Source organism: Vidua chalybeata, chromosome 25 (genome assembly GCF_026979565.1).
Source record: "Vidua chalybeata isolate OUT-0048 chromosome 25, bVidCha1 merged haplotype, whole genome shotgun sequence".
Taxonomy (NCBI): domain Eukaryota; kingdom Metazoa; phylum Chordata; class Aves; order Passeriformes; family Viduidae; genus Vidua; species Vidua chalybeata.
Window position 1 is genome coordinate 1,139,973 of NC_071554.1, and position 18,388 is coordinate 1,158,360.

At 43.0% G+C, this 18,388-nt stretch overlaps 1 protein-coding gene across 1 annotated transcript in view; it reads left to right on the forward strand.

Moving 5' to 3' along the window:
* The window catches only part of CSMD2 (CUB and Sushi multiple domains 2), a 273,933-nt gene that overhangs the window by 39,327 nt on the left and 216,218 nt on the right, over positions 1-18,388 (forward strand). Inside the window, exon 3 of the mRNA XM_053964332.1 lies at positions 1,862-1,974. Within this exon, the coding sequence (XP_053820307.1) occupies positions 1,862-1,974 (113 nt within the window). The remainder of the gene's footprint in view (positions 1-1,861; positions 1,975-18,388) is intronic.

The window sequence follows — 18,388 nt, forward strand, 5'->3', positions numbered from 1 at the left end:
TTTGGGATTAATGAAAACCATTAATGAACAGGTTTTATAATAGAATCAGTTGTCATTCCATGAGGGAAGCAGGTGGGAGTTCCTGGATTTGTCCCATTTTATTTTCTTCACTCTGATTTGTGCCCGTGTCCTGGGAATTCCTGCACTGCAGCTCCCAGAGCCTCTGGTGCAGCAATTTCCTGGCTGTGAGTTTGGGTTTTTACCTCAGGGAGGAGGTGGGAACCATCCTTTGGTGCATCTTGGATCTGTCCCTACCTAAAACCCCCAACCTTGTCCTGGTGCTGGGCTGGGGAAGATTCCAGAACCTTCCAGCCTTATCCACGTCAAACACTCTGGAGGCACCACACTGAAGCTTTAATTAGTTGTTAACATCCGGGTTTTTTTGCCTGTTTTTTTGGGGTTTGTGGAAAGCTTCAGTCAGATTTTTACTCCCAAGGTTCTCAGAACATTTCAAGCATCACTGAACAAAGCCCTGGCCTCACTCAGCACCCCAAAATCTCTGTCCCATGGTGTGGGCTCTGCTCCAGCATCCCAAGGCTGGGTTTGTGGGGTGCCCCAGGTGTGAAGCAGGGAGGGGTTTGGGGCAGAAGCAGTGAAGAACCACAAGAGTGGAGAAAACCTGTGGGGAAAAAACTCTGCAAAACCATGAAAAATTACAGGAGCAGTTCCTGTGGTCAGGCAGAAGGTGGGAAAAGCCCAGGATTTGTTGCTCTCAGGCTGTCCCAGGGTGTTCTGGAGCTCTGAGCTCCTCTAGGAGCGTGACGGGATCAACCCCATACCTGGGTTTTTGTAGGGCTGTGCTGAGTGTGACCTCGCTGGGGGATTTTCCTGGTGAGTGTGACCTGGTGTGGGTTTTTCCTGGTGAGTGTGACCTGGTGTGGATTTTCTTGGTGAGTGTGACCTTGTGTGGGTTTTTCCTGGTGAGTGTGACCTGGTGTGGGTTTTATTGGTGAGTGTGACCTTGTGTGGGATTTTCCCAGTGAGTGTGGCCTTGTGTGGACTTTTTCCAGGTCAGAAGTGGTGAGTGTGACCTGGTGTGGATTTTTCTTGGTGAGTGTGACCTTGTGTAGGTTTTTCAGGTCAGAAGTGCTGAGTGTGACCTCACTATGGGATTTTCCCAGTGAGTGTGACCTGGTGTGGGTTTTTCCCAGTGAGTGTGACCTGATGTGGGTTTTCTTGGTGAGTGTGACCTTGTGTGGGTTTTTCCTTGTGAATGTGACCTGGTGTGGGTTTTTTCCCAGTGAATGTGACTTTCTTTGGGTTTTTCAGGTGAGAAGTTATTATTGACTTTGCTGTGGGTTTTTTGCCGGGTCAGAAATGATGAGTGTGACCATGCTGTGCGTTTTTGAAGGGCAGTGCTGAGTGTGACCTCGCTGTGGGATTTTCCCAGTGAGTGTGGCCTTGTGTGGGTTTTTCCTGGTGAGTGTGACCTGGTGTGGGTTTTCTAGGTCAGAAATGGTGAGTGTGACCTTGTGTAGGTTTTTCAGGTCAGAAGTGCTGAGTGTGACCTTGTGTGGTGTTTTTTTCCAGGTCAGAAGTGGTGAGTGTGACCTTGTGTGGGGTTTTTCCTTGCGAGTGTGACCTGCTGTGGGTTTTTCCTGTTGAGTGTGACCTGCTGTGGGTTTTCTAGGTCAGAAATGGTGAGTGTGACCTTGTGTAGGTTTTCCAGGTCAGAAGTGGTGAGTGTGACCTTGTGTGGGGTTTTTCCTTGCGAGTATGACCTGCTGTGGGTTTTTCCTGTTGAGTGTGACCTGCTGTGGGTTTTTCCTGTTGAGTGTGACCTGCTGTGGGTTTTTCCTGTTGAGTGTGACCTGCTGTGTGTTTTTCCTGGTGAGGCTGACCTCGCTGTGGTTTTTTGCAGGCTGACAGGGTTCCAGCTGCCTGCTCCCATCGTCAGCAGTGGCCTGGTGCTGTCCCTGTGGCTCGTCAGTGACTACGCCGTCAGTGCCCAAGGCTTCCAGGCCAGCTACGAGGGTGAGTCCAGGAGGGGCTGGAATTGCACCTGAACTGGGCTTGGGGGGGTGGGAAACTGAGCTGCAGAGTGTCTGCCAGGATCTGGACATCTCTGCCTCATTGGTGTGCAATTTGCCCATTTTGCAGCCCCTCTGCTGGAACATCTGTCAGTCTCTGTGTGAGACACGTCACTCCCAAATCCTGGGACAGAGGACACGCAGCTGCTTTTGCACTTTCTTGACATTTCCAGTTCATTTTTTGGCATTTACACACAGCTCCTTGTACACTTTGTAATGTTCTTTTATTACCTTGATGCCGCAGGAAATCTTGTACAAAGGCTGGCGCCAGGGCTGCCCTTTAGTCACACACATCTGAAACGATCTGGGGTTTATTTGGCTGGTGATTAGGAGGCTTTCAAGGCTCGAACTGAGGGGGAAAATAAATGTATTTAAAACTTAAACTGAGCCAGAGTGACAGAGAGAGTGTTGGCATAAATCAGAGTTTTATTTTGAGGGTGGGAGAGGGGCTCGATTGCTGAAATACCACCCTGAAGCAAATAATTCACATTTTGGGTGTTAATTAAGGCTGAAGGAGCTGATAAATGCAGTTTGGGCTGCTGCTGGAGAGCTGCCTCAGTTCCTTGGGTGTTGGAATCCAAAATGCAGGGAACTCTCAGAACTTTGGGGCCTGGAAGCCAAAGCTTAGAATTAAACCCAGGATTTGATCTGAGACCTTGGAAAAGGCTCCCACACTGAGGTGCTAGAAGTGAGAATGTGGATTTGTAGTTTAAAGCAGAGGCACGTCAAGTTAAGAAGAAGAAGGTTTAGAGTTTTGGAGTTTAAGATACAGAAAAAATAAAAGTAATTACAGAGGTAAACAAAAAAAAATTAGAATGCAGCACTGCAGGTTTGTTTGGCTAAGAAAGCTCACACTGTAGCATGAGTTCATAAGATGAAATATGTAAAGATTGGATCAAAACCATAAATATCCTTATTGGCAGTGCTTGGTTGGTCAATAAATCCGTAAAACATTTTGTAACTAAGGCTCTTGTGACCTCCTGAACCATGCAGTAACGATGTGAGCCCAACTCACCCTTCCTGCCTATGGAGAAGATCAGAAAAACAAATCCCATCATCTCAAAACTCAGCAGTCCCGTCTGTAACTCATTCAGAATTCCTCCCAAAAGCCCCAAGCTCGGGAATGTGTGACTCAGGGAAGTGGCAGTGGCGGGATAATTCCCATTTAAAGGCAGAGCAGTGCCTCAGAGCCCGCAGTGAACGGCTCTGCCATGATCTGCCATCAAAGCCCCCTCACTATTCTCCTCCTCCCTCGGAGCCAGCGTTGGCAAATGCACCAAAAGAAACAGAATTTTAAAATTGGGAACAGAAGCTGTCAGGAACTTTTATTTATTTATTAAAGGAGGACAGGAAGAAAGTACAGCTGGAGGCATCAAAGTGGCACAAAAACCTTTACAGCGATGTCTGCTCTGCCCCAGCCTCTGGGGAGGCATCAGCTGAGGCTGCGGTGGGCACAGAACATTCCCTGCCTTGTCTGGGAGGGCAGGGAGGGCTGGATGGGGACACAGCCACGTCCTGGTGGTCCTGGGGTGTTCCCTGGGCAGTCCTGGGGTGTTCCCTGGGCAGTCCTGGGGTGTTCCCTGGGCATTCCTGGGGTGTTCCCTGGGCAGTCCTGGGGTGCTCGCTGGGCATTCCTGGGGTGTTCCCTGGGTATTCCTGGGGTGCTCCCTGGGCAGTCCTGGGGTGTTCCCTGGGCATTCCTGGGGTGTTCTCTGGGCATTCCTGGGGTGTTCCTTGGGCAGTCCTGGGGTGTTCCCTGGGCATTCCTGGGGTGTTCCTTGGGCATTCCTGGGGTGTTCCCTGGGCATTCCTGGGGTGTTCCTTGGGCATTCCTGGGGTGCTCCCTGGGCATTCCTGGGGTGTTCCTTGGGCAGTCCTGGGGTGCTCCCTGGGCATTCCTGGGGTGTTCCCTGGGTATTCCTGGGGTGTTCCTTGGGCATTCCTGGGGTGTTCCCTGGGCAGTCCTGGGGTGTTCCCTGGGCAGTCCTGGGGTGTTCCCTGGGTATTCCTGGGGTGTTCCTTGGGCATTCCTGGGGTGCTCCCTGGGCAGTCCTGGGGTGTTCCCTGGGCAGTCCTGGGGTGTTCCTTGGGCATTCCTGGGGTGTTCTCTGGGCATTCCTGGGGTGTTCCTTGGGCATTCCTGGGGTGTTCCTTGGGCATTCCTAGGGTGTTCCTTGGGCATTCCTGGGGTGCTCCCTGGGCATTCCCATGGTGCTCCCTTGGCATTCTTGGGGTGTTTGTGTTCCCTGGGTATTCCTGGGGTGTTCCCTGGGCATTCCTGGGGTGTTTGTATTCCCAGGTTGTTTTTGGTTCCCTGGGCATTCTTGGGGTGCTCCCTGGGCAGTCCTGGGGTGCTCCCTGGGCATTCCCGAGGTGTTCCCTGGGCATTCCCGGCGTGTTTCTGTTCCCTGGGCATTCCCAAGATGTTCCCTGGGCATTCCCAAGATGTTCCCTGGGCATTCCCGGGGTGTTTGGTCTGCCCAGGGAGGTGGTGGAGTCCCCATCCCTGGATGTGGCCCTGGGTGCCAGGGTTGAGTTGAGCCAAACAAACTAAAAACCCACAAAACAAACAAACTAAAAAGACACAAAACCAACCAAATTAAAACCCACAAAGCCCAAACAACCTAAACCCCCACAAACACCAAAAAACAAACCAAAACAAAACAAAACAAAAAAAAAAACCAAACCCCCCCCAAAAAAAACAAAAAAAAACCCCAAAAAAAACCAAACAAAAAAAACCAAACCAAACCAAAACAAAACAAAACAAAAAAAAACCCCCAAAAAAACCCCAAACAACCCCAAACCCAAATAAAATAAAAACCAAGCAAACAAAAAACCCAGACTAGGTTGAGGTGCTCACCCTGCAGAGGTTCCCAAGCGACCCAAAAAGCTCAGGGTATCCCTTGTTGTGGGAATTCCCGTTCCTGGGGGCACGCTTCAGTTCATTTGGGTTTGTGGATTTTAGCTCATTTGGCTTTGGGGGAATTTTAGTTTATTTGGGTTTGCAGGATTTTAGTTCATTTGGGTTTGCAGGATTTTAGTTTATTTGGGTTTGTGGATTTTACTTCGTTTGGGGGATTTTAGTTCATTTGGGTTTGGGGGATTTCAGTTCATTTGGGTTTGTAGATTTTAGTTTATTTGGGTTTGTGGGATTTTAGTTCATGTGGGTTTGGGGGATTTTAGTTTATTTGGGTTTGTGGATTTTACTTCGTTTGGGGGATTTTAGTTCATTTGGGTTTGTGGATTTTAGTTCATTTGGGTTTGGGGGATTTTAGTTCATTTGGGTTTGGGGGATTTTAGTTCATTTGGGTTTGTGGATTTTAGTTCATTTGGGTTTGTGGATTTTAGTTCATTTGGGTTTGGGGGATTTTATTTCATTTGGGTTTGTGGATTTTACTTCGTTTGGCAGATTTTAGTTCATTTGGGTTTGTGGATTTTAGTTCATTTGGGTTTGGGGGATTTTAGTTCACTTGAGCTTGTGGGATTTTAGTTCATTTGGGTTTGTGGATTTCAGTTTATTTGGGTTTGTGGATTTTAGTTTATTTGGGTTTGTGGATTTTAGTTTATTTGGGTTTGTGGATTTCAGTTCATTTGGGTTTGGGGGATTTTGGTTCATGTGGGTTTTTGGTTTTTAGTTTATTTGGGTTTTCCCCCTCCAAGGGCAGTCTCAGCCTACCAAACCCAGCAGCTCATTTGGGTTTTAGGGGGAAATCTCCATTTTTGAGTTTCCAAAGCCAAGAGGGACTCGAACTGATCCAAAAAGGGAGCTGGGAAAAGGGAGAAGTGCAGCAGCTGCTGTGGGGCTGGAAAATCTGGGAATGGAGCCCCCAAAATCCCATCTGGGCAGGGGAGAGAGGCTTGGATCAGCACAAATCACTGGATTCAGTGGCTGCTCTGGAAAAAGAAGCGAGGGCACCCCTGGCAGGACCACGGGGAGGGAAAAGTTGTCAGCTTTTTCTTGGGGAATTGGGAGAACAGAGAGGATTTCACTTCCATTTCAATAAAATGCTTTGATCTCAAGGTAATTATTATTTTTTTTTTTTTACTTAGGAGCTTCTAGGAAACACCAGCAGTGCAGGGAGCTCCGTTTCAGCACGTCTCATTTAGAAAATATTTAAATTAAGTGCCTTCATGCTTTTAGCATCCCTAAATTTGTTTTCTTTCCCTGTTTACTGTCCCTTGAATTCAACATGATTTCCTAATTAGCCCCGTTCACCCTCAGACTGGGGGATTTTTCCTTCTTTTCTCACTAAAGGATTTTTTTTTTCCCAGCCCCAACCCAGCTGTGGAGTCCTGAATTTCCTCTCAGCTGCAGAATTTTGGAGCCAGTTATAAATAATCCCAGTTAAATTTGACTGGGACGTGAATCTTGACAGCCTCATCTGGTGGGAAAAAAAAAAAAAAATCTTCCTAAAAATACAGAAATGCCCGGTTTTTTTTGCTTGCCCTGGAAGATGTGTGAGGCTGGACTGCAAAGGGAATTAATTCCCCTCCTTGCTGCCTCACACCTGAGGAATTCACTCAGAACTGACTTGAAATAAATCAAGAATGGGACAGTGAGAGGAAAACTCCACAGAAATAATAAATAAAGCAGGGCATGCAGAGCAGGTGGTTTATTTACTCACTAATGAAGGGATAAAAGAGGATTAAATTATTAAAGTAAATTCATTTATTAGAAATCACCACCTCTGGGTGCTGTGTTAGACCAGAGGGTGACAAATAAAAAGGGATTTAAGGAAAAATACAATAATGGAACTGTTTGGGTTGGAAGAGACTTCCCAAATCCAACTTTGGAGCAATCCCCACCTTGTCAAGCAGAGCAGGGGGTTGTATTTTCATTTATATCCTTGTCAGGACACAATTTATAAATCTATCTGTAGAAGAGGAATATAAATATACTTATTAAAAAGGGATGGATATATATATATATATATACACACACATATATATATATATATATATATATATATACATATAAAGGAAAAATCTATTTTAAAGGGACAGAAATAAAATACAAATATGAAAATAAATAAATAATATTTTAAATATAAATAGATATAAAATACACCTCTGGTTAAGTAAAATATAAAGGAAGAGGGCTCTGTAAAAGTAGAGGGATGCAATAGTGTCAGATGCTATTTTTTTTTAGGACTACTCAACTATGGAACTTGGAATTTTAATTTTAGGGTGGGTTTTTTTTGTTGGTGGTCTGGATTTTTTTCCCCCCAAAAAAGCAGAGTTCAGTGGGAATTCCTGGAGGGACCCAGGGCTCTTCTTTAAAGGATTACAAAGGGATATAAACCAGTAAGTGACTATTTAATATATATATATATATATATATATATATATATATATATATAAAATAAAAACATAAAATACAGGAATATTTAAGTAAAATATTAAATTTTTTTTTTTTTTTTTTTTTTTTTTAAGAAACCTTCCTCTTCGTAACTTAGAATTTTAATTTTAGGGCAGAGTTCTTGTTGGTGGTCTGGATTTTTTTCCCCCCCAAAAAAAGCAGAGTTCAGTGGGAATTCCTGGGGGGAAGCAGGGCCAGGTGGATCCCTGAGGAATTCCAGGGGACGAAGCTTTCCCTTCCCAAGACACCCAGGGCCCTTTTTTAAAGGGATACAAAGGGATATAAACCAGTAAGTGACTATTTAATATATATATATATATAATATTTTTTATATATATATATATATATATATAAACATAAAATACACAAATATTTAAGTAAAATATTAAAAAAATACTTTTTTTTTTTTTTTTTTTTTTTTTTTTTTTTTTTTTTTTTTTTTTTTTTTACGGAACCTTCCTCTTCGTAACTTAGAATTTTAATTTTAGGGCAGAGTTCTTGTTGGTGGTCTGGATTTTTTTCCCCCCCAAAAAAAGCAGAGTTCAGTGGGAATTCCTGGGGGGAAGCAGGGCCAGGTGGATCCCTGAGGAATTCCAGGGGACGAAGCTTTCCCTTCCCAAGACATCGACGGCAGCTGCAGCAAATTCTCTCTGCAAACACTGATTGAAAAGGAACAATTAGGGCTGCGCGGAGACTGCTCATTTTCAGGAATTAGAGGCGTTGAAATCCCGAGGGAAACAGCCCCGAGGAGCTGGAGCTGTTTGGAGATAAATACTGGGCTCATTCTTCACGGGCTCTTTGCAGAGTTGTGCAAACAGATGGAGAAAACACAATTAAATTGGATTTTTATTGCTGCTGCCGCCCCTCCCGGAGCATTCCTGGCTCTGGGATTTGTTGGGAAGTTTCTGCTGCACTTCTCCCTTTTCCCAGCTCCCTTTTTGGCTCCGCAGCCCCTGTTGCTCCGTGGGTGGAACAGTTTGAGTTCCTGTTGGCTTTGGAAACTTAATAATTGAGATTTTTCCCTAAAAGCTGCCCAAATGAGCTGCTGGGTTTGGTAGGATGAGAATGCCCTTGGAGGAGAAAACCCAAAGCAAACAAAGCCAAATGAAACTAAAAACCACAAACCCAAATTAACTAAAATCCCACAAACCCAAATTAACTAAAATCCCACAAAGCCAAATGTACTAAAATCCTGCAAACCCAAATAAACTAAAATCCCCCAAACCCAAATGAACTAAAATCCTACAAACCCAAATAAATGAAAATCCCCCAAACCCAAATGAACTAAAAACCACAAACCCAAATGAACTGAAGTTCCCCAAACCCAAATGAACTAAAATCCCCCAAACCCAAATGAACTAAAATCCTGAAACCCAAATGAACTAAAATCCACAAACCCAAATTAACTAAAATCCTGCAAACCTAAATAAATTAAAATCCCCCAAACCCAAATGAACTAAAATCCACAAACCCAAATGAACTAAAATCCCCCAAACCCAAATAAACTAAAATCCACAAACCCAAATGAACTGAGGTCCCCCAAACCCAAATAAACTAAAGTCCCACAAACCCAAATAAACAAAAAACCCACAAAATTAAACAAATTAAAAACTCATAAAAGAAAATAAAAACCAACAGAACCGACCAGGCAAAACATCCAAACAAACAAACAAATAACCCACAAACCAAACAAATTAAAAACCACAAACTCAAATAAACTAAAAAGACACAAAACAAACTAAAACCCACAAACCCAAATAAACTAAAAACCACAAACCAAACAAATAAAACCCAAAGTAAAGAACACATGAAGCCAAACAAACCAAAACCCACAAAACAAACAAACTAAAAAGACACAAAACCAGCCAAATTAAAATCCACAAACCCCAAACAAACTAAATCCCCACAAGCACCAAACAAACAAAAACCCCAAACTAAAAACCACAAACCCAAATAAAATAAACACCAACCAAACAATAAACCCAAATAAACTAAAAACCACAAAACCAAACAAAGACTACAAACCAATCAAAAAAAAAAAAAAAAAAAAAAAAAAAGAGACACAAACCCAATAAACTAAAAACCACTAAGCAAACAAACTAAAAACCCAAACTAAAGAACAAACAAAGCCAAACAAACAAAAACCCCACAAAAGCAAACAGACATTCTGCTGGGGATATTGAGGGTAAATTTCCAATTTTAATAAGGTGCTAAATCACAGAATGAGCTCGGAATGCTGGTGGGAAGTTCCCATTTGGAATCCTGGAGTGGTTTGGGTTGGTTTTGGGTTGGTTTTGGGTTTAAATTGATCCCATTCCACCCCTGCCAGGGCAGGGACACCTTCCACCATCCCAGCTTGCTCCAGCCTGGCTTTGGACACTTCCAGGGATCCAGGGGCAGCCACAGCTTCTCTGGGAATTTCAAAATTCCCGCTCTGCTCACTAAAAACCAGCCAGAAAGTTACTTTTGGATAGCAGCAAGCCAAATGGTTCATCATCCATCTTGTTTGTGGGAGCAGCTCTGGGCCTTCTCGGGTGGGTTTATTTTTTATTTTTTTTCCTTTTTGCAAGCTCAGTTTCAATTTCCCTTTCTGGAATGTGCCTCGGCAACTTCTCAGCAACTTCAGTGCAACTTCCAAGGCTATCCCAGAGGCTGGCAGAGGAGCAGCTTGGGTTTGATTAAATCATCACCAGCTGCAGAAGCAGCAGCAGACGTGAGGCGCGAGAGCAGCGGGGTCAGGGGAAATTCGGGAACAAACGAGCCCACGAGTGGGGGATGTGGGCAGCAGCCTCAGCAGCTGGGCCTTCCTGCCACTCCTCAGTCACACTTTCAGATGAATCCAGCACTGGCTGAGCACGGCAGAGGAAGCCTTGGAGGAAAAATGTGGCGAACCCCGGATCCAGGGAAGAAATGCTGCTGTCTGCTCCAGAGCAGGAGGCTGAAGGACAGCTTTATTAAAACTATACTATATTCCATTAATATACTATTTAAAGAGATACTATCCCATTCTACACACTCACTTCTTACTCACCTCTCTAACTAACTCAAACTGTGACTCTGCTGAGAGCCCAGCACAGCTGGATCCCACTGGGCACTGAGCCCAAACAACCTTCACCAGAACCCAGCCCAGCAATCCCTGCAGGTGAACAATCTCCACACCACATTCCACACGGGGAAACAAAGGGGCAGAGATAAAGATTGTTTTCTCTTCTTCCCTCTGTGCTTCTGCTGAGAGGCAAAATTGTGCCTCTCTGTCCAGAGAATGGGAATGCCACAGAGCCTGGCTGGAATGAAGATCCAGATCCCAGGATCAGGGCGTGGTTTGGGTTGGGAGGGCACTTAAAGCTCATCCCACCCCACCCCTGCCATGGGGACACCTCCCACTGCCCCAGGCTGCTCCCAGCCCCAATGTCCAGCCTGGCCTTGGACACTTCAGGGATCCAGGGGCAGCCCCAGCTGCTCTGGGAATTCCATCCCAGCCCTCCCCACCCTCCCAGGAAGGAATTTCATCCCAATTCCAGACCAGAACCTTCAGCTCAGACAAATTTATCAGCTTTCAACAATTTTACTGCTTTCAAATTCCTCCTGAGTTTCAGGACTGGGTAAGTGTCAGGTGGAGCTGTCTGACATCCTGTGGTGTTTGGAAAGTGGGGAAACGCTTCCTGAGTATCCACGTTGGATCTTCCCCATCTTTACTCCTGAGCAGAGAGCTGTCCTCAATTAAGAGAATAAAGTTTGTAGCCCTTCACAGCTTGTGGTGATAAAGCCACGGAGAAAACAGCGTGGCAGGCCATAAAATCCTGGATTTTGGGATGTGCCAGCCCAGGAGCTTTTAATTTGCTTTTTTTCTCCAGGGTATCAGTCCCTGGATTCCATGGAAAACCAGGAGAGCAGGGCAGGACTGTCAATACTATTGAGTGCCAGGGTTGTTCTACACAGGGCAGTGTCTGCAAGAGGAGATGGATAATTAGATTTCAAGCCTAGCCCTGCATTGATTCTGTCCCCAATTAAGTGCTTTCCACCTCATGTAAAACATTTGGCTGGCAACAGGTTTGCCTTGAGCAGGTTTTTCTTGGGGAATTTTTGCTGTGTCCCTGTTCACAACCTGCAGCTCCTGGTCCCTTTCCATGGGCCGTGGGTTGGAAATGAGGGATTTGGCACAAGTGTTCCCTGGCAGTGACGTGTGTGGAGTGGTGGATGGGAATCTGGAGGGAGAAACAGCACCTGGTTGGTCAAAATCCCTCACCTGGGCTTTTTATCCCAAATTAACCCGAATTCCTGCTGGTGCTCCGGGCCTGTGCCAGCACTGGGCGAACTGGTGTGAACAAAAACCTTGGTTTGGGTCAGAAAGACCCCAAACCACCTCCTGCAGCATTTAGACAGCAGTTGCTGTTTTCTGGACAACTCCCAGAGCTCAGGAAGCCACCTGAGAGACCCCAAAGCTGCCTTTTAAATCCCATTGAGCCGCTTTATTCCCACTTTGCTCCGGAGCAAAAAGGACGGAGCAGAGCTGGAATTGTTCTCCTGGTCACAAGCACATTCCAGGCAGTGCCACTCCAGCCTTGGGAGGGCAGGGAATGGCAAATGGGCATGGCAGGGGTGATGCAGTTATTTTTGCCAGCCTTGGCAGGAGCTGTGTGAGCGCTGCTCCGTCGTGTCCAATAAATTTTGGGATGTGAAATCCAGCCAGGCGTGTGCCCCGTGCAGGGGTGATGAGCTCGGGGCTGCAGCAGGCGCTCATAAAGCAAAAATCTTGATTAGAGGGTGAAGGAATAAATGGGAATTTAGCTGTGCTGGCAATTTAGCTGGATTTCCCTGGGAATTCGGGAGTCTGGTTCATGAACCGACACTTCCTTAGGTGGGGAAAAGGGACAGAAAGCAGGAATGGGGATGTTCACTGAGCTTGGCTCTGGATCAAGGAGCTTTCCATGAGTTCCCAAGGTCAAATATCCATGGGGTCGGTGCAGGAGCTGCAGCTCAGTGAGGGGAAACACCTTAAAAGCTCCATTTCCATGGATTTTCCTGCCTGTGCCTCTCCTGTGGGGTGGGGTGAGCCTGTGACCTTCACCTGGTGATTCCAAAGCATCTTCCTGATGGTGGTCACCTCATCCCAGAGCATTCCTCAAGGTGGGAAGCTCAGCTGGATTCTGGGGAGGATCCAGTGGATTTCCTGAGGTGCAGGATGGGCTGAGCTGGTGCTGCAGCTCCTGGGGGAGCTCGTGCTGTTGCTCCTGGAGTGCTCAGTGGGATTTTTGGAGCTGTAAAATCCTGGAATCCCTGCCCTGGGAATGGCAGTGACCAGGAATCACTGGGAATTCCTGTCCTGGACACCGGGGTTTGGTGGCTGTGGATGTGCTGCTCCCATTCCTCCTGCTGTCCCCGAGTGTTCCCATTGCTCCAATGAGAGCAGGGGGGAAAATCCCACTGAAATCCGTGTGGATTTGGGATTTTCCTGCTTTTCCCCTCCCAATCTGGGGTTTGGTGGCTGTGGATGTGCTGCTCCCATTCCTCCTGCTGTCCCCGAGTGTTCCCATTGCTCCAACGAGGCCAGAGGGGAAAATCCCACTGAAATCCGTGTGGATTTGGGATTTTCCTGCTTTTCCCCTCCCAATCCAGCCCAGCAGAGCCACGTTCCAGGGCCGGATGATTTTTCTCCCCATCAGGATCCCAGACTCGCCAGCACTCCAGGGAAGGAAGAGTCAAACCTTCCTGTTCTTCCCTTTTTTTTTTTTTTTTTTTTTTTCCTCCTTTTTAGCCCCACAAAAAGATTTTTATTACTTCAATGAGCTCCCAGCCAGTCTGCCTTAATATCCCACTAATTGATTTTAAGGCTTGGAAGCAGCAGAGCTAATTAGCATTTGCTGACTCAGCCCCAAGCCCCCCTCCCCTCCCGGCAGAGGATGGAGCAGATATTGACCCACCACGTTTGCTGCAGCGCTCAATGAAGTCGAGGGAATATTAAGTGCCTCCTATTGGCGTGTGATTTGCATATGCAAATGAGCCCAATCAGCGCCGCAGAGAGGCCCTGCAAATAGGAGTCTCTATTAAAGCATTTAAGCAAATTCAAGTGACACTTGCAGTGGAGGAGCTGCCACTCCTGGTGAGGGAGCAGAGGGAAAAACCAGTGCAGGAGCCACTGAGGGGCCTCTGGAGCTCGAGTTTGGCCCGTTTTGCTGCTGAATTTGGTCCAATTTTGATGCTTAATTTGTCCCATTTTGGTGCTGAATTTGTCCCATTATGGTCTTGAATTTGTCCCATTTGGGTTCTTAATTTGTCCCATTTTGCTGCTGAATTTGGTCCATTTTGGTGCTTGAATTTGGTCTGTTTTGTTTCTTAATTTGTCCCATTTTGCTGCTGAATTTGGTCCATTTTGGTGCTTGAATTTGGTCCATTTTGGTGCTTGAATTTGGTCCGTTTTGGTTCTTAATTTGGTCCATTTTGGTGCTGAATTTGTCCCGTTTTGCTGCCTTAATTTGGCCCATTTTGATGCTGAGTTTGCCCCATCTTGGTGCTTAATTTTGCCCATTTTGGTACTTAAATTTGGCCCATTTTGCTGCTTAATTTGGTCCATTTTGTTGCTTGAATTTGGCCCATTTTTGTTCTTAATTTGGTAAATTTTGTTTCTTAATTTCTCCCATTTTGGTGCTGAATTTCTCCCATTTTAGTGCTGAATTTCTCCCATTTTGGTGCTGAATTTCTCCCATTTTGGTGCTTTAACCTGGCCCGTTTTGGTGGGGATTTTAGGAGCAACTCAAACAAGGAAATGGGATCACTGAGCACAACACATCAACAGGGAAATAAAAGCTCAGGATTCAGATTTTTAAAACCCAAAATTCAGATTTCCAAAGCCCAGAATTCAAGTTTTTAAAGCCCACAATTCAGATTTTTAGACCCAACAAGATTTCAATTGATTCGGAAGTTTAAGTGACCCAAACAGGAACTCTGCAATTTTATGAGAATGAGTTATTTCTTCCATTTATTATTATTATTATTATTATTATTATTATTCACACCTTGGAAATGGCTTTTTTTTTTTGCTGTAGGTGCTGGTAAAAACTGGTGTAAAATAACAGGAAATCCAACAACTCCAAATAAAATGAAAAGCTGAACTAAACATGTCATAATTTTCCAGTTACTTCATCTTTCAGTAAAAACTCACCAAAATCAGGAAAATTTCATGTAAATTCCCCAATTTTGTGCAGAAAATTGCAACAGGTCCCAATTTGTTCCTGCAAATCAGCTTTTCCACATTCCCCTTTGTGCTGGGAGTGTTTAATCCCTAATGATCCCCTCCTAATTCTTAATTTTTTTTTTTTTTTTTACTGCAAGAACTTTAATTACTGAAGGGTGCTTAATTAGCAGATGTGGAGGGCTGATAGGAGCGATGCCCACTTGAAAGGGATAAAATTGAACCTCTCCTGAAAGGGAATTTGGAGTATCCTGAACCTTCCAACAGCAAATCAGTGGCCATCAGCTCTCAGGGAAAAAAATGAGGATTTTAGGAAATATTTTTATTTTCTGGGCAGTCAGCGTCGTTGTTCATCATTATTCCAACTCCAGCTGGTCAAGAGGGATGGTTTCAGTTTGATTTGCCCATTTAATGCCCTGTATAAACTTCATTAGGAGGGAAATAATTGAGTTTGGAAGAGTTGAGTGCACGACCTTTAATTTATGCAAGAGGTGGGGGCTCAAATGTGTTATTGAAGGCATTAATTTCCTATAAATGGAAATTTTTATTGCCTCTGCCATCAAATTCCTCCTGTTGGGGTTTGGGTTGGGCTTCCAAGAGATGGGAGGAGTGGATTTCCACCCTGATCATTTCCCAGGAGAGGATTTTGGGGACATTTAATAGGGATGAAGTGAAGGTGATTGGTGTCCTGTGGGTTTTCCACGAACCCAACAATTCCCAACAATTCCCAACAATTCCCAACAATTCCCAACAAAACCCCCTCGGGCAAGGCCGCTGTGGAAGGTGAATTTTGGCTTTTCCAGCTCAAATTGTTCTGCCAGCCTGAGGTGTGACAGGCAGAGGGGTAAGAGGCCTCCTCTGCTGTGGGAAAAAGGGAGAAAACAAGGAAAAAAAAAAAAAAAACACAACCAAAATATCTCCCCAAGCAACCAGCAAAATTCTGGGAAAAGCTCCTCCTGAGGATTTGGGTTTTTCCTCACTTGTGCAGCAGCTCCATCCATCCCTGGACACAGGAACTCAGCTGGCTTTGTGTTCCTGGGGAAAAATGAAGGGGAAAAAAAAGTGAATCCACCAGCACAGGAGCCCTGGAATATTCCCCAGTCCCACCCTGGGGTGAGAAACAGTCTGAGAGGTGGTTTTTAAAATATATTTAGCAAATGTATTAATATTATATTATAAAAATTCATTAAATTACATAAATTAAATTATATAAAATATAGAATAATATATAATTATCTATAAGTATACAATTATAATAAATATTAATATATAATATAGTAATATATTATATATTTCTATATTATAATGTATAAGTCTAATATATAAAATTATATATATTATAATAATATAGTTATATAATATAGAATTAGAAATTATCTATTATTATATGTATTATATATAATTATATATGCTATATATAATTATATATAATTATATTTTTATTATATATTATATATTTTATTATATATTATATATTATATTATTTGTTATATATATTATATATATAATTATATCTATTATATATATATATTTATATATGCTATATAATTATATAGCAAATATATTAATATATTAATTTTACCTATAATAAATAACTATATAAACTGCATATATAAACATATGAAATATACATTAATATATTAAATATATATTAAATAATAAATAAATATATATTAAAAAAGACATATTAACGATATCCAATATATTTTAAATATATTAAATATATTAAATAGATATTAAATCTATCAAATATATATAAAAGATATATTGAATATATTAAATAGATATTAAATAGATATGAAATCTATCAAATATACATTAAAGATATATTAAATATGTTATATATTAAATATATATGAAATCTATCAAATATATATTAAAGATATATTAAATATGTTAAATATATATTAAATAGTTATTAAATATATTAAATAGATATTAAATATATATGAAATCTATCAAATATATATTAAATACATATTAAATATATATCAAATATATCGAATATATATTAAAGATATATTAAAGATATATTAAAGATATATTTTATATATCAAATATATATTAAAGATATATTCAAGATATCTTATATATATCAAATATATATTAAAGATATCTTAGATATATCAAATATATATCAAATATATATTAAAGATATATTAAATACATATTAAATATATCTCAAATATATCGAATATATATCAAATATATATTAAAGATATATTAGATATATCGAATATATATTAAAGATATATTAAATATATATTTACAATATCAAATATATATTAAATGTCTATAAAATATGCCAATAAAAGAAGCGTATGGGCTCCCTGTGGGAATGTATTCCATTCATTTCTGTACGTCCAGCTCTTTCTCCCCTGCTGGCTCAGGTTCCTCACCCCACATTCCCCTTCCATCCCATTCCACTGGCGCGATCCCAGCGCCTGCCCTGCAGCGCTGGGCGCCCATTTCAGCCTGAGGGGGGACAAAAGCTGAGCTCGTTCCCTTCCAGCTCCGTCCTGGAGCCAAAAGCAGCGGGAGGAAAGGAGCAGTGGAGAATGGAGGGTGGGCATTTGGCAGCTGTCCCATCAGCGGGCAGCGTGGCACGGCTGCCTGTTGGCAGCTTTGCACAAAAGCTGAGGGGAAAGAAAGAGGGGGGAAAAAAAAAAAAAAAAAAAAAAAAAAAGCTTGGGAAAACGGGTTCCAAATAACCCTGATTTCCCTTTTTATTCCTCCCTGATGGTTTTTGGGAAGAATTTGTCCTTAGATTACTTATTTATTACTGTGGAGCATCTGAAATTTAGCTGGATTTTTTTTTCTCCGGGCCCTGCTGGAGCTGGGAGTGTGGAGGTTTGATCTCCTTGTTGGTGGAATAAATTTGAATTTCACAAAATGAGTTGTGAAGTGATGATGGTGAGCTGTGAAATGAATTTATTGTTTTGCCCTGGCCTTGTGGAGGAAGAAAATCTGCAGGAATATTCCTTTCATTTCCCTCCCCATTTTTACTTCATTCTGGTGTTTTTTTTCCCACCTGTGCAAACCCATGTCCATTTATTCCCTGGATTTGGGAACATCTCCTGCTTCAGCCTCTTCCCAACCCCTCCATCCTTTCCAGAGTTGGTTTTGCTGCTGGAATTAATTTTTTTTCCCCCCATTCCTGTGTCATTGAATTCTGTGAATTTCCCCCTCCTGCAGGTTTAATCCCTTTAGTGTAGGGCTTGGCTGGAGCTCAGGAATGTCTGAGATGGGCGTTGGAGCCAGCCTGGATTCACCAGGACCTGGAGCTTGGCGTGGAGTTCTCCTTTCAGATCAAAAATTACATAAACCCTGCTCAGTGTCAGGGGAACAAACAGGATTTGAAGCCCAGGAGTCTCCAAAATCTTCATGGAACTGACAGAGAGGTGATTCCAGAATTATCCAGAGGAATGGGAGCAGTTTGTTCCACAGGCCGTGTCAGAAATTGCTGGATTTGTGCTTTTTCAGAGTGTCCTGGACAGAGAGCCAGGTCCCAGACTGTCCTGGAGTTCATATTCCAGACATTTTGTTACATATTTATAAATATTTCTAGGTTTGTTACTGTAAACTAAACCAGAAGAATCTTTTTTCCTCACTTAAAATGCCTTAGAATAACAAATACTGTTTTTACCCCGCTCCTCAATGCCAACTCTCATCCTATAAAATTAAACCAGGTGCACAAAATGGGAGGAAAAAATTTATTTATTTACTCCCTACAATAATCCCATTAACTGTGTATGGATGGGAATTCCCAACCAAGTCCTGGTGTTTTTATCCCAAACCATCTCCCAGCAT